This window comes from Mya arenaria, chromosome 4 (genome assembly GCF_026914265.1).
Source record: "Mya arenaria isolate MELC-2E11 chromosome 4, ASM2691426v1".
Taxonomy (NCBI): Eukaryota; Metazoa; Mollusca; class Bivalvia; order Myida; family Myidae; genus Mya; species Mya arenaria.
The window spans coordinates 53330327-53354462 of record NC_069125.1 but is presented as its reverse complement, the minus strand read 5'-3'; the positions used below and the strand labels follow the sequence as shown (position 1 = coordinate 53354462).

General features: G+C 35.8%; 1 protein-coding gene across 7 annotated transcripts in view; it reads right to left on the bottom strand.

Annotated features, from left to right (window-relative positions):
• LOC128229627 (uncharacterized) overlaps positions 1–24136 on the bottom strand; it is a 112182-nt gene that overhangs the window by 26012 nt on the left and 62034 nt on the right. For all 7 annotated transcript variants that reach the window (XM_052941386.1, XM_052941390.1, XM_052941387.1 and 4 more), the window contains one exon: positions 5379–5695. In XM_052941386.1, coding sequence (XP_052797346.1) covers positions 5379–5480 — 102 coding nt within the window. In that variant the 5' untranslated portion in view covers positions 5481–5695. The remainder of the gene's footprint in view (positions 1–5378; positions 5696–24136) is intronic.

Sequence of the window (24136 nt, the reverse complement as noted above, 5' to 3'; positions counted from 1 at the left end):
TTATCATATATCACTTTCCTTAAAACGCAATAATGATTTCTTCTATTAATGAAATATCAAATAAAATGTGTGTATTAGATTTCAAACTCAACTGTTTAATGTTTTACATTCCAATTATTTAGCGTAATAGCACAATTACCAAAATAGTTACCAAAACACTCGTACTGATCATCATGAATCCCGACACTTGACAGATTATATGAATACATCCCGAATCTAACAATGGTGTTATAACAAGAATATCAAGCTTATGTACACACAAGACATTCGTTGTTTTGTGAATTCGTCTAAAAAATGATTACATTATGGCCTTTTCCCTTTTACTATTGCAGAACACGATAACAAATCATTGTATTCTAATGAGCGGTAAAGAACAAAATGTGAGTTTATGTGAAAGTTACATTAACACTGAAATAGAACATGATGACCGGTGTCGTTTCTCAACACAGAAACAATTAAAGCCGAATTGATTCGTTGATCTGCCAACATCTAGAAAAGTTGCTACGATCACTAAAAGAAACAATGAAAGAGAAACCAGCAACAAGTTTTAAGTCCACCAACATATATTTACATTTTCAAACAAAACATACGAAAACTTAATTATTCCGAATAAAGAATAATGTCAAAGACTAAAGTTTAAAAAATGTCTTCACTGATCTTGCTAGTTTTTAATATCAACAGAGTTATTAAATATTAAACACACAATACGAGCTAAATCAAACAACTCTTTCAGAAAAAAATCCGACAATAGGTTAAATATAATTATAACAGACTAATTTAATAAAATCCAAGATACGAAAAATGTTCTAGCACTCGTCTGGAGAACCCGTTATTATGACCTTACTTTTAAGAGAAACTGAAATGTTAACAAAGACCAATTTTCAGGGAAGTTTGTTTTAATATATCAAATTAGACTATTCCAGGTCAATGCACAATGCAGTATTGACTCTAAAATACATGTACATGTGACAACATTAAGTCACACATTTATAGTTGATGGCGTAACAGGAGTTATTGCTGTTTTAGTTGTCGAACACTGCTGGAATTGCATAACGTTCATTGACACTATAAGCCAAACTTAATAAAACAGCCACTTACTCTGTTCAAAAATTAATATTTGCTACTTGCCATGCATTTTGTCTGCTAGGACAAGAAGTGCATACGGCAGGCTTTATCCTAGTGAACTATTCAACGATTCAGCGAACACGTCAGGTTTGTGCAAAGATGACTTGACATGATCGAAGAATAACTGTAAGATCTCTAAGGCCGGAATAACCACCAGTGAATTACCTTTCCACTGATATTTCCAAGGCGCTAATTTAGACAGTTAATCAATAGGATCTTTAAAAGAAATGTTACATGTGTATGTTGCCTAGTGACGTTGTGTGTCTCGTTGAGTGTCTTGTTGTAAGCCCCGTTTTGTCTTGTCTTGTTTAGTGTCCTTTTCGGTGTCTTATAGGTGTATCGTTAAGTGTCTCGTAGAGCGTCTCGTTGAGTGTCTCGTTAAGTGTCTCGTTGGTGTCTCGTTGGGTGTCTCGTTGGGTGTCTCGTTGAGTATCTCGTTAAGTGTCTCGTTAGTGTCTCGTTGGTGTATCGTTAAGTGTCTCGTTAAGTGTCTCGTTAAGTGTCTCGTTGGGTGTCTCGTTGAGTGTCTCGTTAAGTGTCTCGTTGAGTGTCTCTTTAAATGTCTCGTTAAGTGTCTCGATGGGTGTCTTGTTGAGTGTCTCGTTAAGTGTCTCGTTGAGTGTCTCGTTAAGTGTCTCGTTAAGTGTCTCATTGGGTGTCTCGTTTAGTGTCTCGTAGAGTGTCTCGTTGAGTGTCTCGTTGAGTGTCTCGTTGAGTGTCTCGTTGAGTGTCTCGTTGGGTGTCTCGTTGGGTGTCTCGTTGAGTGTCTCGTTAAGTGTCTCGTTGGAGTCTCGTTGGTGTATCGTTAAGTGTCTCGTTAAGTGTCTCGTTGAGTGTCTCGTTAAGTGTCTCGTTAAGTGTCTCGTTGGGTGTCTCGTTGAGTGTCTCGTTGAGTGTCTCGTTAAGTGTCTCGTTAAGTGTCTCGTAGAGCGTCTCGTTGATTGTCTCGTTAAGTGTCTAGTTGGTGTCTCGTTGAGTGTCTCGTTGGGTGTCTCGTTGAGTGTCTAGTTGAGTGTCTAGTTGGGTGTCTCGTTAAGTGTCTCGTTGGGTGTCTCGTTGATTGTCTCGTTAAGTGTCTCGTTGGCGTTTCGTTGGGTGTCTCGTTGAGTGTCTCGTTGAGTGTCTCGTTGGGTGTCTCGTTGGGTGTCTCGTTGAGTGTCTCGTTAAGTGTCTCGTTGGTGTCTCGTTGGTGTATCGTTAATTGTCTCGTTAAGTGTCTCGTTGAGTGTCTCGTTAAGTGTCTCGTTAAGTGTCTCGTTGGTGTCTCGTTAAGTGTCTCGAATAGTGTCTCGTAGAGCGTCTCGTTGATTGTCTCGTTAAGTGTCTCGTTGGTGTCTCGTTGAGTGTCTCGTTGGGTGTCTCGTTGAGTGTCTAGTTGAGTGTCTAGTTGGGTGTCTCGTTAAGTGTCTCGTTGGGTGTCTCGTTGATTGTCTCGTTAAGTGTCTCGTTGGCGTTTCGTTGGGTGTCTCGTTGAGTGTCTCGTTGAGTGTCTCGTTGGGTGTCTCGTTGAGTGTCTCGTTAAGTGTCTCGTTGGTGTCTCGTTGGTGTATCGTTAATTGTCTCGTTAAGTGTCTCGTTGAGTGTCTCGTTAAGTGTCTCGTTAAGTGTCTCGTTGGTGTCTCGTTTAGTGTATCGTTAAGTGTCTCGTTGAGTGTCTCGTTGAGTGTCTCGTTAAGTGTCTCGTTGGTGTCTCGTTGGTGTCTCGTAGAGCGTCTCGTAGAGCGTCTCGTTGAGTGTCTCGTTAAGTGTCTCGTTGGGTGTCTCGTTGAGTGTCTCGTTGGGTGTCTCGTTGAGTGTCTCGTTGAGTGTCTCGTTGAGTGTCTCGTTGGGTGTCTCGTTGGGTGTCTCGTTGAGTGTCTCGTTAAGTGTCTCGTTGGCGTTTCGTTGGGTGTCTCGTTGAGTGTCTCGTTGGTGTCTCGTTGGGTGTCTCGTTGGGTGTCTCGTTGAGTGTCTCGTTAAGTGTCTCGTTGGTGTCTCGTTGGTGTTTCGTTAATTGTCTCGTTAAGTGTCTCGTTGAGTGTCTCGTTAAGTGTCTCGTTAAGTGTCTCGTTGGGTTTCTCGTTGAGTGTCTCGTTAAGTGTCTCGTTGGTGTCTCGTTAAGTGTCTCGTTAAGTGTCTCGTAGAGCGTCTCGTTGGTGTCTCGTTGAGTGTCTCGTTGGGTGTCTCGTTGAGTGTCTCGTTGAGTGTCTCGTTGGGTGTCTCGTTGGGTGTCTCGTTGGGTGTTTCGTTGAGTGTCTCGTTAAGTGTCTCGTAGGGTGTCTCGTTGAGTGTCTCGTTAAGTGTCTCGTTGGTGTCTCGTTGAGTGTCTCGTTGGGTGTCTCGTTGAGTGTCGTTGATTGTCTCGTTGAGTGTCTCGTTGAGTGTTTCATTGAGTGTCTCGTTGAGTGTCTCGTTGGGTGTCTCGTAGAGTGTCTCGTTAAGTGTCTCGTTGGGTGTCTCGTTGAGTGTCTCGTTGGGTGTCTCGTTAAGTGTCTCGTTAAGTGTCTCGTAGAGCGTCTCGTTAAGTGTCTCGTTGGTGTCTCGTTGAGTGTCTCGTTGAGTGTCTCGTTTGGTTTCTCGTTGAGTGTCTCGTTGAGTGTCTAGTTGGGTGTCTCGTTAAGTGTCTCGTTGGGTGTCTCGTTGAGTGTCTCGTTAAGTGTCTCGTTGGCGTTTCGTTGGGTGTCTCGTTGAGTGTCTCGTTGAGTGTCTCGTTGGGTGTCTCGTTGGGTGTCTCGTTGAGTGTCTCGTTAAGTGTCTCGTTGGTGTCTCGTTGGTGTATCGTTAATTGTCTCGTTAAGTGTCTCGTTGAGTGTCTCGTTAAGTGTCTCGTTAAGTGTCTCGTTGGTGTCTCGTTGAGTGTATCGTTAAGTGTCTCGTTGAGTGTCTCGTTGAGTGTCTCGTTAAGTGTCTCGTAGAGCGTCTCGTTGGTGTCTCGTTAAGTGTCTCGTAGAGCGTCTCGTTGAGTGTCTCGTTAAGTGTCTCGTTGGGTGTCTCGTTGAGTGTCTCTTTGGGTGTCTCGTTGAGTGTCTCGTTGAGTGTTTCGTTGAGTGTCTCGTTGGGTGTCTCGTTGGGTGTCTCGTTGAGTGTCTCGTTAAGTGTCTCGTTGGCGTTTCGTTGGGTGTCTCGTTGAGTGTCTCGTTGGTGTCTCGTTGGGTGTCTCGTTGGGTGTCTCGTTGAGTGTCTCGTTAAGTGTCTCGTTGGTGTCTCGTTGGTGTATCGTTAATTGTCTCGTTAAGTGTCTCGTTGAGTGTCTCGTTAAGTGTCTCGTTAAGTGTCTCGTTGGGTTTCTCGTTGAGTGTCTCGTTAAGTGTCTCGTTGGTGTCTCGTTGAGTGTCTCGTTGAGTGTCTCGTTAAGTGTCTCGTTGAGCGTCTCGTTGGTGTCTCGTTGAGTGTCTCGTTGGGTGTCTCGTTGAGTGTCTCGTTGAGTGTCTCGTTGGGTGTCTCGTTGGGTGTCTCGTTGGGTGTTTCGTTGAGTGTCTCGTTAAGTGTCTCGGAGGGTGTCTCGTTGAGTGTCTCGTTAAGTGTCTCGTTGGTGTCTCGTTGAGTGTCTCGTTGGGTGTCTCGTTGAATGTCGTTGATTGTCTCGTTGAGTGTCTCGTTGAGTGTTTCATTGAGTGTCTCGTTGAGTGTCTCGTTGGGTGTCTTGTAGAGTGTCTCGTTAAGTGTCTCGTTGGGTGTCTCGTTGAGTGTCTCGTTGGGTGTCTCGTTAAGTGTCTTGATGGTGTCTCGTTGAGTGTCTCGTTGAGTGTCTCGTTGAGTGTTTCGTTGAGTGTTTAGTTGATTGTCTCGTTGAGTGTCTCGTTGAGTGTTTCGTTGAGTGTCTCGTTGAGTGTCTCGTTGAGTGTTTCGTAGAGTGTCTCGTCGAGTGACTCGTTGATTGTCTCGTAGAGTGTCTCGTTGAGTGTTTTCTTGAGTGTATCATTAAGTGTCTCGTTGATTGTTTCGTTGATTGTCTCGTTGAGTGTCTCGTTGATTGTCTCGTTGAGTGTTTCGTTGATTGTCTCGTTGAGTGTTTCGTTGATTGTCTCGTTGAGTGTTTCGTGGATTGTCTCGTTGAGTGTCTCGTTGAATGTCTCGTTGAGTGTCTCGTTGAGTGTCTCGTTGGGTGTCTCGTTGAGTGACTCGTTGATTGTCTCGTTGAGTGTCTCGTTGAGTGTCTCGTTGAGTGTCTCGTTGATTGTCTCGTTGATTGTCTCGTTGATTGTCTCGTTGGAAAACCAGGCGAATACCGTTTAAACACAATGCACTCTTAAAAAATTGAAACCGTCACCTACCCTCACGGCGCTGGAGCGCCTTTTACGCCATCTCCCTGTGACCGCGGTGGCAACTGCCTGTCGCTTGAACATGAGGCGCCCCAACACCGTCAGTAGGAGCATATAGCTGGCTCTCTCGAGCACTTTCAGAAGTAAGGAGACACACGGTTATCCAAGGTCCGTTCCTCATTAACAAAGCATTGTTTGTCCAACCGTGAAAATGCATTTGTAGATGTCTTCTAATATATGCCGGTCGTCCGAGGAATATTTTCCTTAAAAACCATTATTTTTTCCTTCATTAGACGTTCGTAATTATCCTTGGAAGTCTTCAGGATAACCTGCAAATAATAAAAATTCACTCCTTGTATGAAAAGGTCAAACAATATTTTTACATAGTTATCGTGACTTTAGAAACGGCATGATGTCTAGAACTGCAAGACGGTTCTGTAATTCACATTAATTTGGCAATAAAACAGACATATTGTTGTTTTCCTACCAGGCGGCTTTATACAAAGTAGATCTTGACATTAAGAACTGGTTACAGAAATCACGAGAAGTTGTAGGCGCCAATTCAGTTTGTAATCTTGCACCCTTGGACAGCACGGCTCAAAGATTATCAATATTTCTTGGGGTTTTAGATATATATCATAGTTGATATTTCCATAATTAATGAAATCCAAGCAAATGTAAACTGTCTGTGAAAAATGACAAATTAATTATTCATTCAGGGTTTTTTATGTCTAGGAAACAAACATCACAAAGCACGAAGGATGGTTCAAAGACTAGACAAACTCGTTTGGAAAAGTGATGTCCTTGATATTGATTCAAACATGTTGAGTTTGCAAAAGAGCTATGTATTTTACCGATTTTTTATATTTCGTTTTGTTTATAATTGTGATATGGATGTAGATTAAACTACATGCATGTATAAAACATATCAGGATGATGTTCAACGACACTAGCGTTTATATCTAAGACATCTTTGATATTCCTTAATAGTGATTTAGGGATAAGAGTGGTCGAGTGGTATAGGTGTCCGCCTCTCTTAAAAGGGACAGAGTTCTGGTTTCTTCCCAGGAAACGGGATCGAGAGTGATTCTATAAGTTATCAGCTTTCGCCACAATCGAGCTTAAATAATTTAGTATAAGCTAACTAACAGTGGTGTGGTATGTTCTACTTTCCGTTTAATGGCATCTATTATATAACAATGTGTAAAACACCTTTGTGCAAGAGTGTATGAAGCCATCTCATAGTTTGTTCATATTACATGTGATATTTAAACAGAGCACTAATATGGACAACTTAGTTGGAAAGTATTAATAAATGAAGTGTTAATTAATTTTTCGAAAGTGGCTGTATCCGGCTGTGTATGCTTTGATTACGTGCAGCTTTGGTTTAAGGAAATGGGGTGATATACAATGGCAGATAACAGAAATCTGTGTCCTAGCCCTGTGCCCGCTGGGGTTTGATTTTGAAGTTGGAGAGTTGTAACACATACAGTAAACTGTGAATATAATTTAGATGGCCATTTTTTCAATTCAATGATCTTTGAAAACTAGAAATGGGTATTTAAATTAAACAAGGTATTTTGAATTGTGTATGCCATATTAATAATTCAGCATAAATTTGTGTTTTAACAAAGTGGACGGACATAGATTGTAGTGTTTTGAACGCTTGAATGTAGTAACAATGACATAATGTATAATACGTGTACTGAACAAGACACCGAAAACATATCACCTTAGATATGGAACCGAAAGCAATACAAAGTTCCACTGCAAATTTCTATTTCCGAACCATTTCCGGGTTCCATCATTCATAAACGTTTCAATTTAATGATACACACAAATGGAATTCCATTCCGAATTTCAAAAGCAAATCAATCATGCACTTAAACCTATCAGCTCTACTGGAATAACTCACTGCATGTAATGGTGTGCGGTATGTTCTGGTGTCTATCACAATAACTCACTGCATGTAATGTTGTGCGGTATGTTCTGGTGTCTATCACATTAATTGCGCTTTGTACAATTTCACCCCTGGCCTTCAACATGAGATCGGTTATCGTGCGTGCACCAGAATAGAGTAACCTGAAGTCGTGTACCTATTTAAACGTCCAAATGTTAAATGCAGGTGGTGCAATTTCAAACATGTAAGATCAATGTCTGAAAGTACCGCGTAACGACTCAAGATCAACATTTAGACAAGTTGAAAAAGGCACAGTAATCATATTAACACGCAAATAAAATAATCAAAACTGAATGCATCTTGCATCTAGCCGAAACAACAGGTGAAGGTTTAAACGCAATCATATGCAGTTTATCATGAACCTAAATAACAACCTACATTCTCAGCCAATGGACTTTCTTGCATTGAGCACTCACATATATTTCAAATGCAATATGGAAACCTGCAAAAAGTATATACTACACCCAGAAACAATGATATTCAGCAACAAACTAATCGGACAAAAATGGTATTGAGATTAAACGATAATCGGCAAGACAAGAATCGGGCGAAAGTGGTGTTGAGTTTAATTAAAAATCGGCAGGACAAGAATCGGGCAAAAATTGGAGTTGAGTTTAATTAAAAATCGGCAGGACAAGAATCGGGCGAAAGGGGTGTTGAGATTAATTGAAAATCGACAGGACAAGAATCGGGCAAAAATGGTGTTGCGATTAAACGATAATCGACTAAACAAGACTCGGGTGAGCATGGTGTTGAGATTAATATTAAACGGCAATACAAGTATCGGGCGAAAATGGTGTTGTGATTAAATGAAAATCAGTAATAAAAGAATCCGGCGAAAATGGTGTTGAGATTAAATGAAAATCGGCAATCAGGGAATCGGGCGAACATGGCGTTGAGTTTATATGATATTCGGCAATACAAGAAACGGGCGCATATGGTGTTGATATCTAGTTATAACTGTGAGTTGTTTATCAGATATATTTATATTTCAGTTTATGTCAAGTTTTCGGCTTTACAACCGACATAACATACTCGACTGAGCGTTTGAGATAATGCAATGTGCATCGAATACTCTCAAGGGGGATTTCTTGGAGCCAGACCTATGACATTTATTATTTTCAATCAAGGAACATCAACTTCGGGATACCAATCATGCAATGATATTCCTCCGCATTTCTCTAACAAATGAAACATCGATTCCATTATCTTTACCACAAAGTTAAAAAAATGAATATTAAATCTAATGTTGGTAACAAGATAACATTCGGTAAGAGTTGATTTTCAGTATAACATCGCGTCAGTGTGGATGAAACAAATATGCGTTTGCCATAAAGCATGCACAAAACAAATTTATGAAAAACGCACACCAAAAACACAACCACCCCAAATAACAGCAATATGGTGAAGTTCAATACTGCAGAGAGTAATTTAACATATACAGAACTTCCAAAAATAAGCACTTCTTTTTCTCCAATGATTTCAAAAGTGTTAGTCAATGTGTTAGTATTCCATTTAATTATTTTAATGACAAACTTATTGAATTATACAACGTGGGATTGAAGGGATCGAGATGTTAGATTAACAGTTAACAGTGTGCATATACTAACGTTTTTATATATTGTTTATGGTATACTCGTTAGTTTTGCTACTTCATTATAATTAGTGATCTTTGTAACGTGATAAATTTGTTCAAAGAGAATGTATATATATTTTCATTATGCAAACGTTGCCCTCACCGACATATACACAATTGTTATGGTGATGGAGGATTTTTACCCACGTTTTAATAGCTGACAACTTAAATTGCCTACAAATTTTATCACTTAAATAGTTTCGGGAAACTCATCAGTAATTAACCTCGGCTTCAAAGATATGAGGTAACAGGTGGCTCAAACGCAGCTAAACGGCAATTATCATATTGTTTTCCAACTCGACTTTTAAAGTCATTTCCATATTCTTGGGATTTTTGGTTTAGCCTATAAGCAATACCAGCTTTAATGCCTTCGAAATTTAGATTTACCCTCTGATAAATTTTGCTTCGTTATACAATTCACTTTGAACGAAAACAAAAAAAAAAGAAATCCTTCTAAATTTCGTCTTTTTATTTCCATTACTCCAGGTCGGTCTTATATGTTTTGAGAAAATACAGTTTATAGGGACTGGCGACCAGATGATACCATTCAAAGGGAAGAAGAAAAATCGTCAAAAACATGATTAAAATTGATATCGTTGTGTAAAACGCATTGAATCTTACGACAAATACATCTTTCGCAGTTTTTGCATATATTTGCAATTCGGAATTTACTGGGTTTGTCTAGGCACCACGTAAATCCCAGTCAATCCCAAAATAACGTCGGTATATATGTATTTGTACTAATCACATGACTTTAACATGCTAAATATACACACTATAAACTTGGAAACCATTATGCGCTATTTTTGGTAATACCGTGTTTGCCGATTTTTGAACCTTCTGATGTCTAGTTCCTTTAAAGTTCGGGTGTTTAATAAAATTGAGCTACAAAGGTTTGGAATTTCATACACCATTGAAAAGGGGTTTCCATGACAATTTTCAACGGTACCAATATCAATAGGTGACATAAGTATGAAATAAGGCTATACATTATATTATACATTATTATTATACATGTTGTGTTCGTACTTGGTAGTCTACATTCAACATGTGATCCGAGGTTTATTTGTTTTAATAGCCAAACATGCTCCGATTGTATGTATTACAAAATATTTTGAGAATGTACCACGCGATTGGCGGTACAAATGATTTCGAAATGTACCAGGTGAAACGTTTGGCACAGCACGCTTTGAACAAAAGTTGTTTTGAAATGCATAAATGAGATTTCGTCTAGGACTTTTTATAACAGTTCTCTTAACTGCATGTCAATGCCAACATAATACTCTTATATTTGATATGCGATGATTGATGCCTTTCTGCTAAGTGTTCCAAGAATTAGAAGCTTGCCAAATTCCAGCTTATAGTATAAGAAATAAGTATTTTTTAAGAAAAATGTGTTTCGATATGCGTAGCAATTTGTGCTAATTAATTTCCTCAACGTAATAATTAAAGCAAGCTGAGAGGAATAAGTGAGTGCCAGAAAGACGTTTTGAACTTATATCTCTTTTGACGAAATCATCATGCATTAAGGTTCAGAAACTTCTGTCTTTGGAGTAAGTTAACAACAATTCATTTGTCCCCTCCTACCAAGCCTAAAAGCGCGAAACTTTCTTTAGCTTCTTTTATTCGGCTGTCTTCAGCTTTTGTTTAGATACTAGTTCGAGTCGTGGCGATTGGTTTAACATGGCCTGCTTTCACAAATGCCGGGTACTAGAAAATTTAGCGATCGGATTGGGTCGTCCCTGACGTCTCCTTGTATATCATTGGAGTTCCAATTTTGATAATGGCCTACACGAAATAAATATTCATGCTACCGAATGCTCTAAATGTAACCGGAAAAAGCATTTCAATATATTGATATTTTCAGTTTGTTACAGATGAAAATCATACTTTAGGATTTGAACATTACATTTGCAAAATCGTTTGCGTATTTAGACTTCATTATTTGATGTTTAAACACACCTTGAACCTTAGCATTCTAGATGAAAATGGAGGTGTACTGTTTTCTCGTGGTTTCAAAAGACACTGCGCTATGGAGAAAACAATTCTGTTGTAGTATGGAATCTTCAAATGTTTTTGAAAAAGAAACTTTAAATTTCAAATAAAAATATATCTAATTGTGGAAATGGGCAGTGCATAGGCACTATAAATCTGTTTTTTGGTATTTAAAGAAGTAATGCTTAGTGCTCAGTTTTCTAATAATTTCTGTCCGGAGCATAACTTCAAATGTAATGAGGTATTGACTTCGAACTTAACATACAGATGCATCTTAATAAGGAGGAGTATTATAATTTTAACAATATAGCTCTTTATTTTCTCATTCGTATTTCTTATCCGTAGCATATTGTTTGACTTCCCCTGTTTTTTATCAAGCATTTTATATTCATCTGTTCTTATTTCAGAGGGATATGGCAGTGTGTGGCTGCTTCTGTTCCAATTTGCACTTTCCTACCAAATTGTTAGTGTCTGCTCTTTCATTCCGCAAACAATCACTTGACACAAATCCATTCAACATTGAACTGAAGTATTTCTGTACACAACCAACGCTTTTGCTATACTTGTGTATAACTAGTTGTTTAAAATATATATAAAAAAGTTTTATTCATGTTTTCTTTTCCGAGTTTGTTCCCGGTCAGTGGGCATACATAATTTCCACCGGGAGCTTTGTTCATTCTATTGCTAATATGGTTCAGAAATGCTGTCATTTACGCGATATAAAGCCTCTTAAATGACTTCATCTCACCCATAAAAAACAAATGAGGTACTCGTTACATCGCCATCAGACAACCATACAACAACAAGTAATTATTACTGCGTAGCTCTTTAGGTACGTTCATCATGTAGTCCTGAAGGTTTTTCTGAAGAAGACTTTTTTCAAGATAGTTTTGTACGGACTTGGCATTTAAAACAAGACTTGTTTCCTTGTTTTTTCCATATTAATTGCCATCCATAATTGTATTATTGATGAACAAGCAATTACTAAAGCCATAACCACTTCTTATGAAGGCGCGCCAGAACATTTAGACTCTTAAGAACAATTCACAAATTAAGAAATATATAACAAATGCTAGGACATCAGGAAAGCAGCAAATCGATTTATATTTTGACCCACATACAAATGACAAAGGATAAGAATTGATAAAACATACATTATATACGTAAAGAATAACATGAACTTGTAAACAAATCTACAAATGTTTATATACAGCACTACTGCTGCAAACATGTTTGTTTGTCAAGATACAGAAGCAATACTTAAAGAACGAGCAAACCATGGTAAGATGTATTAATAATCACCCCTTTTGTTTTAAAAAACAACCAATTTACTTTTGTAAAATAATTGCAAGGTCACGTTCAGAACAGAATGATGTGACCTGCCAGCCGTTGGAAATGATGTTTTTAGTTAAAACATTGCTATAACAGGATATGTTTTTGTCTTTTGTGAAAGTGTGCTAACATTGAAGCTACTGTAAATTCTTTAGGGAAAATGCTAAAGATATTTACAAATATTATTGCGTGGTTGAAGTTCCATAAACTGTTTAAATATGATATACATTTTTTTAGGAACCAATTTAACTAGTTGTTACGACATTGTCCACTCATTTTAGTTCTTATGCATGTATCTCGTTACATGTGTATTACCCTGATCATATTCGAATACGCATGTATTTTGCCACAATGCTCGTTCAGGCAAATACATACAATTGTGTCGCAGTTTGGAACATCAAAAGTCGGAAAAGCACTAATTTAACTGAACTTTAAACTTGAGAATACACAGTACACATTATTACTCTCAAAGGAGATTTGTCGGAGCCAGCCCTTCAAAATTTATTATTCTCAATTCAGAACATCGCCTTCGGGTTAGCAATAATGCACGTTTCCCCGCATTTCTATGAAAGATTTGACCTTGATATCCTTTATTATAACGCAATTATTAGACGTGTGTTCATTAAATCATACAGCTGATTGGATAGAAATTAGACAAGACGAAAATAGGAAATAGTCCGTATGCCCCAGGTCAAACCCGATATCACATTGTGTCAAGGAAGTTGGGTTTTACTCGTAAATTTATTGCACAGAATATATTTTCATTTGGAGACTTTAAAGCACTGATTTCGAAAGTGTCAGTTTCTCGATGTTGATTAGAATTTGATCTTTATAATAGTATTGTTTTGGAAAGATAGTGGGGTTGTTAAAAAAGAATGAGATGAGTTTGGTTGTTTTGTTCAGAGGTCACTCAGGTCTTGATTTCGTATCATTTTCTATCCAAGTGTTTTCATTTCAATAAAACACGATTCGAATGCAGCAAACATTTACACATGATAGCTTTATGCATGCTCCCTATGAACATATATGTTCACCAACGTGTACGCAAATCGAAGAGGGTGACTCTTGAGGGGTGTTCACAAATGAATATCACAATTTCAAAGATATTGTTTCTTTCAAAATATATCTTTGATCTATATTTTTATCGACTTCTCCTTGAACTGACTACCCAAATTCATTTTAGAAATTGTTTCGCCATCTAGGAATAGTTTCGAATTTTTTATCAGAATGTCATTCATCGCAAGTACAAAAACGGAGAAGCGAATGCTCTTGTAAACAGGTGTGGCATTTTGAGCAATTAGGTTTTGTTTATAAAAAAAAAGTTCGTCTAAGACTCATAACACATCTCTTAATGCCAAAACAGTATTTTTGTATTATATATGTGGTGATTGATGCCTCTCATTTTATTGTTTGCGAACATACAAGCTTGCCCAATACCAGTCGATCAGAATTTTAAAGCTACATTCACACCAATTAATGCGCGTATAAATCAAAGAATGCTGGGAGAAATAAATGAGTGAAAGAAAGCTCCTTTGAGCTATCGTGTTTAACGTTGGATGACATGTTCATGTTTATGTTTTCATGTTTAATGTGCAGCCCTAAATTCTGTACATTGGTAATAAACGGAAAACCAACGCATATAGTCTACCTAAAAACCGTACAATTTCCGACCTGTTTTTTAAATATTGGTTTTACTTCAAAACCAACAAGACGACTAATTGTATTTTGTTTAGGAATTAAAATATCAGAATACATTATATTGCAGAAAATGTAGAAACAACAACAAAATATTTATCATGTTGTTACACGCGAACACATTTGATTATATGTATTGTTGTTTGCCGACTTCACACCTTTTAATTAAATATACAGTAGATAATATGCATCAGTAACGTTTAAATTAATAAGTGTAAAAACATTCGTCCTCAACATTCGGGGAAGCTTTTCTACAATACAGTATGTGACATCGAAAATAGAATGAACAATGTTAAAGCAGTAAATTGTCAAAAAGTATTATATATTTTGTAAATTACGAGCACTATTTTAGAACATCCTTTGAGAATCATGCTCCTTTCAAGTCTTAAAACTAACGCTCCTTGAAACTCAAAATATTCTTGTCAGACTTTTGAGCACGCTTGTAAATTTTGTTTACAATGAATTGTTTGCTGTAAGAATTAACAACTGAATTATTTATGGAGTGCAAAACAACTGTTAAAAAGGTAAATGAAAAGCATGTTTTACCAAACCGTTTTAATACACTGCGTCTCTTTACTTGTCTCCCGTGTATGCTTTTATTGGGATATTCGCTAATGGCACGGCATAGCGACAAATGATTTTAAGAAAGAGTGACAAACCTTTGCACTTACTTTTTCTTCATATGATAGTCTTAACAAAACCAAAAAAAATAAGATTCTTATTACAAATAACGAATCATTATGCAAACTCATTATTTTGGATACAAGCATATGTTTATACTTACATCATAAGTGACAAAGCAATTAACACCAAGTAATGCAAATTTAATGTGTTCAGAATACAAAAAAATCAACAAAGAGATAGCATAGCACTGTAAAAAGCAAAAGCTCGAAGTCCAACACATAAGCGAAAGACATATATCATGTTTGATGCCTTTTGGCCGATTAAAATTACAGGGCCTCATTTGACTACTCAGCTTTGGGATGATGCGTACCTTTAGTTTGTATTTCAAGCAAACCAGACAGGTGTCTGTCTAAGGTAATTTTAATTTCAAATCTTGTCAAGTTATATGAAGTTTTGTGTTGATTAATTTATTTCTGTCTGAGAACACATTTCCAAAAAGACTAACCTCGATTTAATTCCTATATTGTTTGGTTGGGCATTGTAATGTAATGTTTTTGATTTTCGGTACATAACTCAAATGACACAGCTATTTGATTTCTATAGATGTAGATGCTGGACAATTGCAAATTTTATCCTTTCGGTGAACTATATATGAATGTTACCAGTACTGTGTTTGGCAAGCATTGATCTTCTTTCTTTTTTCTGTAACAAAAGGTATGGAGTTAACTTTTAATGAAGAAGATAAATTTAAGATTGAGCTGTTAAATGTATAACCGGACCAAAACATGTAATGAGAAACAAACTGCAACGGCTTGCCTTTGGAGTCATAACGTGTGTAAACATAAAAATCTATTTGTTCTTTACACCATTTTTACCTGTGCAAAGTGGTTTGGAAATACCGTCATTAGTGAACCACACCTAAATACAAAACCTGGATACTTTCCCAGCACTATATCACTCCATCAAAAACAACAAAGTTACTCGTTATAGACCGTTATTGGAGTTTAACTACATTGTTATGAGGTGAACAGCAATCATAGTATAGGAATGCGACAACAATCACATAACAATATGCAATATATTTTGTGTTGTACTTTAAGTACACCTTTTCCATAAGGTTTTGTAATAGATCTCACCACTGGCATCAGTAAATATTTTCCATGTGCAGTCTTAGTACATATAGCAATCTATGAATATAATTCAAAGCAAATGCAACAGCATTTATAATTGATACGCTTACGTTGCATTGGATCTCTTTGATGCAACGGCGCTCAATAAGTGCCTAAATTTTTCGATATAAACATAAACAAAGCATTAGTGCATTCTTGTTCATTCTTGTTGCTAAGTGTTGTGGGTATAGTTTTCAAGAGCTTTTTGCATTTCAAAATTGGCTGAAAGTTTCTCTTTGTTGTTCAAATCTGACCTAGCGCGTCTTTAATAACGAGTGTTAAGTTTGATTGTCATAATCGCAACGTTGTATTTGTAGATGATTTTAATGAAATATTTATAGTTTATTTATACTTATCTAAAATTGATCAAACAAATGTTAATATGAGGTGCTATTGGTAAGTTACAAAGTATGCCTTTTTGTCTTGACAATTTCCATGGTACAATTAAATTTGTAAACAATTTTAAGAATAGAAAACTGCCGTATATATCACTTCTCATACTCGATTCCAATTCTGTAACGGAGAAAACAACACATTTTTACAATTGTAAATCTGTTCTTAATAGTTTCAGAATACTTATCAACAAGTCATTTACTACGGGTACAGACAATAGAGTCGACACAGGCGGTAGCTGATGTAATCGAATTGATAATGTTCACCCTTATTAGTGTGGCAACTGAAACTATAAATTTGACACAGATAATTAAGAGTTCGCGTAATCCTTTTTTCAGACAGTTTTCTTCACAGCATAATTGGTGTCAACACATTCTCTTATACTTTACATGCAATGAATGATGGCTCCCTAACAATTGTTCCTGAAATTATAAGACTGCCAAAATCTAGCCAATCAGATATGAATAATGTTAACGAAATAATTTGTTCCTATATGCAAACTAATTATGCTACATTAATTATCGCTCAGACAATTAAGTGTTTGAAAACAGGAACTTAATTGTATGTTTCATGGACAAACTAGCTGCTCGAATTGAGTCACAGGGATAAAATCTTATAAAACACCTTATATGAGTTATAAAATCATTCTACATGCAACATGCTTGAAGGAGACTTCTTTATACCAACTGTAGGAGTATCTTTCGAGCATTGTCATGACCAGTCATGTGGTCGGGATAATGCGTCCAAACACTGGAAACTGGAGGTACATGTATATGCTATTTGGCCATCTGACTTTAACTGCTATTCACAGTTTCTAAATTCATATCAGAAGTATGTCGAAGTATATTTAGAAAATAAACAATAATCATGAAGGCACCAACAAGAACATTTGGTTATATGTTTGGTGCAGACAACTCAATTTTGAATAAACATACACTTAAATGCAATAAGTAGCAGTTATAATCTTTATTATTGTTGAATGAATAGAAATTTAGCATAGGTATATGCTTTTATAGTTTAATTGTAGAATAAACATTCTACACCATCTAAAAATGTCATTCAAAGTATATACCTTGATGGTATGGGAAACATTTGCAAGCGTTTACTATGGAGAGCTAACACATAAACTGTTTATTTTTTTAAGAAGAACGGCATTGCAATGAAAACGACTGGACATTTGTACTTATAATATCGTCATATACTTCCTAAACATAGTTAGCAGCTAAAACATTGCATCACGATGAAGGTCCAAAGCTATATTAATTTTGCCATAATACGTGTTCACATGGTTTGTAAGATAATTGATCAAGATGCCTTTGGAACAGCATATTGAAGATTAAATAGCAGTTACAAACTTTAGATGTCTTTAACTGACAATATCCCCGAATTCAGTTAAGGATAACACTCGCTTAGATAATTGAACTCTTAAATGCTTAAAATATCAATACTATAGCTATTTTGACAAAATATGTGTACAAATTGTAGAAAAGATTATTGTATAAGATACAGCAACTTTTTCGTTCCTGTAATAACACTTGTACAGCACTATTAAGAGTTTCAGAGTCTGAGGCTATTAGTATTTATGGGCCCTGAAAGATTGGCCATTATTAACCATTGATGATTAATGGTCAAAACTATCTATTGGACAATGCGGTACTTCCATTTTTACCTTGGGCAGGTAGTTTCCATGCATAAGGTTATACTTCGTATTTAGTATGCAGAACAATTGATTACAAATACAATTCTGTACTTCAATTCTGCACTTCAAAGAAGGTTCATTGGCTAACGACTCACAATTACATATACTGTCCGGATGTATGACGTTTTTTTCTGAAACAATTGCCGTTAAACAAACAAAATTTTAAGTAAAAGTTTCGTTTCTACAAACATGATTTTCCACCCCATGGCAGGTTACAATACAAGAAACAGGAAATGATGACTTTTTTAATATTATCAATCTATCAACCAATCTAAAGAAAAACGTACCATCATCAGTTTTTGCATTAGGTGCTCCGAATTGTATTCCTCCGACTGCAAAGAGAGAGTTGGGATCTCTAATCAGTGAAGTACTAGGGGTTTACCTATAAGTTTATTATTATTTGTTTTATTATTAAGTTTCCTCAAGTTAATATAAACTTTGAGAAGATTTATCTTTTACGTTTTTTTTCTTTATTTAGGATTGTTGGGATAAGAGTGAGGTTTGTGCACGTAAACTGGTTTAAACCCCCAGTAAATTTACATTTTACTGACCGTTCCAAGGCGGTGTCCTTGATAAACATACCTTGTTTTTTTATGAATAGTATGTATGCACTGTGCTGTTTGTGGAGTTTTGTGCTGTTCTTCCATGTTTCTTGTTTGTGATTTTTTGTTTTTGTGTTCTATGTCTTTAGCGTTTACCCAGTACCATTAAACCGGGTTTATGTTTAAACCTTTTGCTTCTGAGCTTGTTTCTGTAGATTTTCACATAAGTATTAAGAAAACAGTGCGAAATAAAATGAATTAAATCTTCATTTTACAAATCAATCACAGCCTTTAGATTAAACACTATAGGTTACCATAGAATTCAATTGGTAAGATGAAAAGACATGAAAAAGTTAAGAAACAGGGATAATTTTAATTGGATACAAAGTGCAATTATTTGCGTCCTTAACGTAACAAAATCTCATTGGAAACTGGTACAGAATTGCTGTCATTTGTACGTTACACATAGGCCCTAGTAACTCCCTATTTCACACCCATCACAACATATATTCTTGTTACCGATCGTAATTGTCTCAAGTTAAACACATCGTTCCAGGTGAACAGCAATTATTTTACAGAAATGCGTCATCAATCATGTAACACTTTGAAAAATATCATATCTAAAACGCTTTATTTTAACCGATTATTCCAGATTTTGAAGTATACTATTTAAGTATTTTAAGTAGGCTTTCCTATGCAGAATGCTATTTTAGTTTCAATGATTTGTTTTTGACATAAACTTTCATGTATTAATAGCATTAACTAGCAGAAATACATTTTAACTGAATAGGATACTTCTTATTCAGCCGAGCTAAAATAAAGACTCTTAAGATCAATTAACAAAGTATTATTTATAAATATGTTCGAGCAACAGTAAGGTTGCTTATAGATTTAAATGCTGACACTTATACACATGACGAACGATAAGGGTTGATAAAACAAATGTTATTTAAGTATTAAGATAACAAGAAATTGTAAACAAATTTATAAAGGCTGATATACAATATTACTATACTGCAAACATGTTTGTTTGTCAATGTACATGAATAAGTCTTAAAATACATGTAATTATGGTGAAATATATTCATTATCACAACCTTAGGTTGAAAACTGAACGAGCATTTTTTAGCTCGACTATTTGAAGAATAAGGAGAGCTATACTACTCACCCAAGCGTCGGCGTCGGCGTCACCCCTTGGTTAAGGTTTTGCGTGCAAGCACACATAAGTTAATATCTCAGCAACTACTTGAGGTATTGCATTGATACTTTATACAATGGTACTCAACCATCCAACCTACTTAATTAACCAAGTTAGATAACTCTAGTTTGCATTTAATGCCAATAATAGGCCTTTATTATTTGACTTAGAAATTATGGTTAAGGTTTTGCGTGCAAGCACATATAGGTTAATATCTCATAAACTAATTGAGGTATTGCGTTGAGAATTGATACAATGGTACTCAACCATCCAACCTACTTAATTAACCAAGTTATATAACTATAGTTTGCATTTAATGCCAATAATAGGCCTTAATTATTTGACTTAGAAATTCTGGTTAAGGTTTTGCGGGCAAGCACACATAGGTTAATATCTTAGCAACTGCTTGAGGTATTGCATTGAGACTTGATACGATGGTACTCAACCATCCAACCTACTTAATTAACCAAGTAAGATAACTTTAGTTTGCATTTAATACAAATAATTGCCCTTTATTAGTTGACTTAGAAATTCTGGTTAAGGTTTTGCGTGCAAGCACACATTGGTTAATATCTCAGCAACTACTTGAGGTATTGCTTTGAGACTCGATACAATGGTACTCAACCATCCAACCTACTTAATTAACCAAGTTATATAACTATAGTTTGCATTTAATGCCAATAATAGGCCTTAATTATTTGACTTAGAAATTCTGGTTAAGGTTTTGCGTGCAAGCACACATAGGTTGATATCTTAGCAACTGCTTGAGGTATTGCATTGAGACTTGATACGATGGTACTCAACCATCCAATCTACTTAATTAACCAAGTAAGATAACTCTAGTTTGCATTTAATACAAATAATTGCCCTTTATTATTTGACTTAGAATTTCTGGTTAAGGTTTTGCGTGCAAGCACATATTGGTTAATATCTCAGCAACTACTTAAGATAACTCTAGTTTGCATTAAATTCAAATAATGGCCCCCTTTTTATTCGACATAGAACTTCTGGTTAAGGTTTTGCATGTAACCACTTTTAAGGAAATACCTCAGCGAATACATCATGTATTGCATTGAAACTTTACACACAGGCTCCCAACCATTTAACCTTCTTATTTAATCAAGTAAGATAACTCTATCTTTTATATTATATAATTTTTGCCCCTTTATTATGTGACTTAGAAATTCTGGTTAAGGTCTTGCATGTTAGCACACATAGAATAATGTCTCAGCAACTACTTGATTTATTGCATTGAGACTTTATACAACGGTATTCAACCACCCAACCTAATTGAATAACCAAGATAGCTGAGATAACTGCATTTTGCAAATAATGGCCCTTTATTATTACACTTAAATTTTGCATGTAATCACATTTATGTTAATATCTCAGCACATCATGTATTGTATTGAAATCTAATCTAACAGTGATCCATGCATGTTTCGCCAAAACTTTTCAATCCTTACACTGAAAAGCGTCGGAATAGTCGAGCGCGCTGTCTCTGTGACAGCTTTTGTTTTGTAAAATAATTGCATAGGTAAGGTTCAGAACAAGATGATGTGACCTGCCAGCCCTTGAAAATGGTTTTATCTTTAATTTAATTTAAACATTCCTAGGATATGTTTGAGAACACTTGTGCTCGCTATAAACAGAGGAAACATGTTTCATTGTTTTTTTGTCAATTGTGGAAGTTTGTTTACAGTGAATCTACTCGGCGTTCTGTACGGAAATATGTAAGATATTTACATAAATGTTTGTGTCGTCGGAGTAAGATATACGGCTTAAATACGAACAATATATCTCGTTACATGTAAATAATTACCCTGATCATATTCGAACACGCATGTAAGCTTGTTCAGGCCATGAAATGATGAAATGCCAATCAGTCACTACAACAAACCACTTATTGAACTGAATTTTTAAATTTGAGAATAAACAGAACACGCTATTCTCAATCATACGAAAGTTATTATTCTCAAAACAGGAACATCCCTTCCGGGTTAACTACAGTGCATATTCCCCCGCATTTCTTTGACATATTTACTAGTTGTGTCCCTTTTCATAAGGCAAATATTCCACGATTGTTAATTTTATCAAAAGGATGATTCAATGGAAATTTAACAATACGAACATATGAAATAGTCCATATGCTTCAGGTCAAAACCGGCATTAGATTGTGTCAAGGCGGATTCGTTTAACAGAAAACCAATATTCATTGCTTTATAACGCTAAAACAGATCTGAGTATTGTTCGGTGTCTTTAAAGGACTTATTTTAAAAGCGTCTCGGGTTTTTTCTGATACCATTTTGTTCTTTATTAGATCACTTTTAAGTAGAGAGTTGAGTTTTTCGAAGAGAATGTTATGTAAGTGATTGATTATATGTCACTTTACTGTGGTTCTCTGGTCTCGATTTCGTTATGTTTGTCTTTGTAACTGGATGTCTCCAAGTGTTTATATTTGAATTGAATACGATTCGAGAACATCCAACAGTATCACATACCCGCTTTAAACATACTCCGTATGAACTATTTTCACCAACGTGTATGCCATTCGAAAAGTGAACATTTTGGAAGAATGTTAACAGATGAATATCACACTTTTAAAAGTAGTGTTGCATTAAAACATGTATTGGATATAACTGTTAACAAACTTTTTCTAAAGCTCACTACACAATTAATTTTACGAATTGTATCGCCATTTTGAGGAAGTTTTGGAGTTCTTATCAACATGTCATTCACCTCGGGTACAAAAACCGAAAATGCGAATACCCTTGTAAACACGTGTGGCATTTTGAACAATTAATTTTCGTTTCGAACTGACATAAATAAAAGTTCGTCTCAGACTCAAAACACATATCTTTATGCCAAAACAATTTTCTTCTACTTTATATGTGATTATTGATGCCTCTCTGCTAATTGTTTGTGAAAATTCAAGCTTACTGAATTTCAGACGATCAGAAAAAAAAAACGATAACGATCCTAATGCACACCAATTATTTCGTAATTATTCAAAGCATGTTGGGAGAAATAAATGAGTAAAAGAAATCAATTTGAGCTATCGTGATTAACATTAGATGACACGTACATGTTTTAAGTGCAGTCCTAGGATCTGTACGTTGTTAGCAAACGGTAAACCAACTAAACAAGTCTACCCAAAATACGTATAATATGTCCGTTTGCCGACATTTATTCTCCAATCTTGAAAATATTTCAAAATAAACAAGTTAAAATATCATAATACATAAAATCGAAGAATATGCAGAAACAATATACAACGATAATCATGTTGTTACAGGCGAAAGCATTTGTTAAATTTATTGTTCTTTGCGGATCACTAAACTATTAATTTGATGAACAGTAGATAATCTGCATCCGTTATTTGTACGGTTTTGAATTTATTTATGTAGAGAAGCGTTCTTAACATCGACGGAAGCTTTGTTTTAATACAATATGTGACATCGAGAATAGAATGGACAATGGTCAGGTAAAACCGTCATTAAGTAATATATATCTTGGTGGTATGGCACAAAATAACGAGCACTATCTAAGAACATCCTTCGAAAATCATGCTCCTTTCATGTCTTATGAATGACGCTCTTTGAAACTCAAATCGTCTGAATTCTGAACATGTAAATAATTTTTGTGTTTGCTGAAAAAAACTTATAGAAAAACCCCTGTTAAATCGAAAGACGAACCATAAAACCAACCTTTTTCGTCATAATAATCAGAACAAAATAATACGCTTTTTCCAAATAACTAATTATTATAAAGAATCATCATTTGAATATTTATTTAGGATACAAGTAATTATTGACAATTATATCATTATTGACAAAGCAATAAACATCGAGCATTGGAAGATAACGTGTTCATAGTACCTTAAAAATTACAAGGACATGCTCACTAGCCAAACAATGTAAAGGCACAATTTCGCAACCATACTGATAAGCGGGAGACACATATCATGTTTGATACCTTTTGACCAATATATGACAGGGCCTATATTGACTACTTAGCTTTAGGATGATGCATACCTTTAGTTTGCATAATAAGCAAACCAGACAGGTGTCTGTCTAAGGTAGTTTTAATTACAAATCTTGTCAGTTTATATGAAGTTTTGTTTTGATTTAGGTTTTGTTTGTCTGAACACATTGCCAAAAAGACTGACCTTGGTATTGTGCCTGCATTGTCTGGTAGGGCATTGTAATGTCATGTTTTGGATTTACGGTACATCGCTTAAATTACACAGCAATTTGATTCATTAAACCGGAGATGATGGACAAGTGCTATTTATATCCTATTGGTAAACTACACTTTATTTTTATTTAAATTAATCTTACTCTTTTGGGCTAGAATTTACCTTTTTCTATTTTCTCATACATCTCGGATTATCAACATAAGGAAAAGGTTACTTGATGTCATCGAAGTTTCAATTTAACTTATTGAAAAATATATCTACAGAAAAATTTCACATGGGCTTAATAAATGTTTGTCCGTTTACTATGCGTTTAAGTAGGTGGGCGCAAT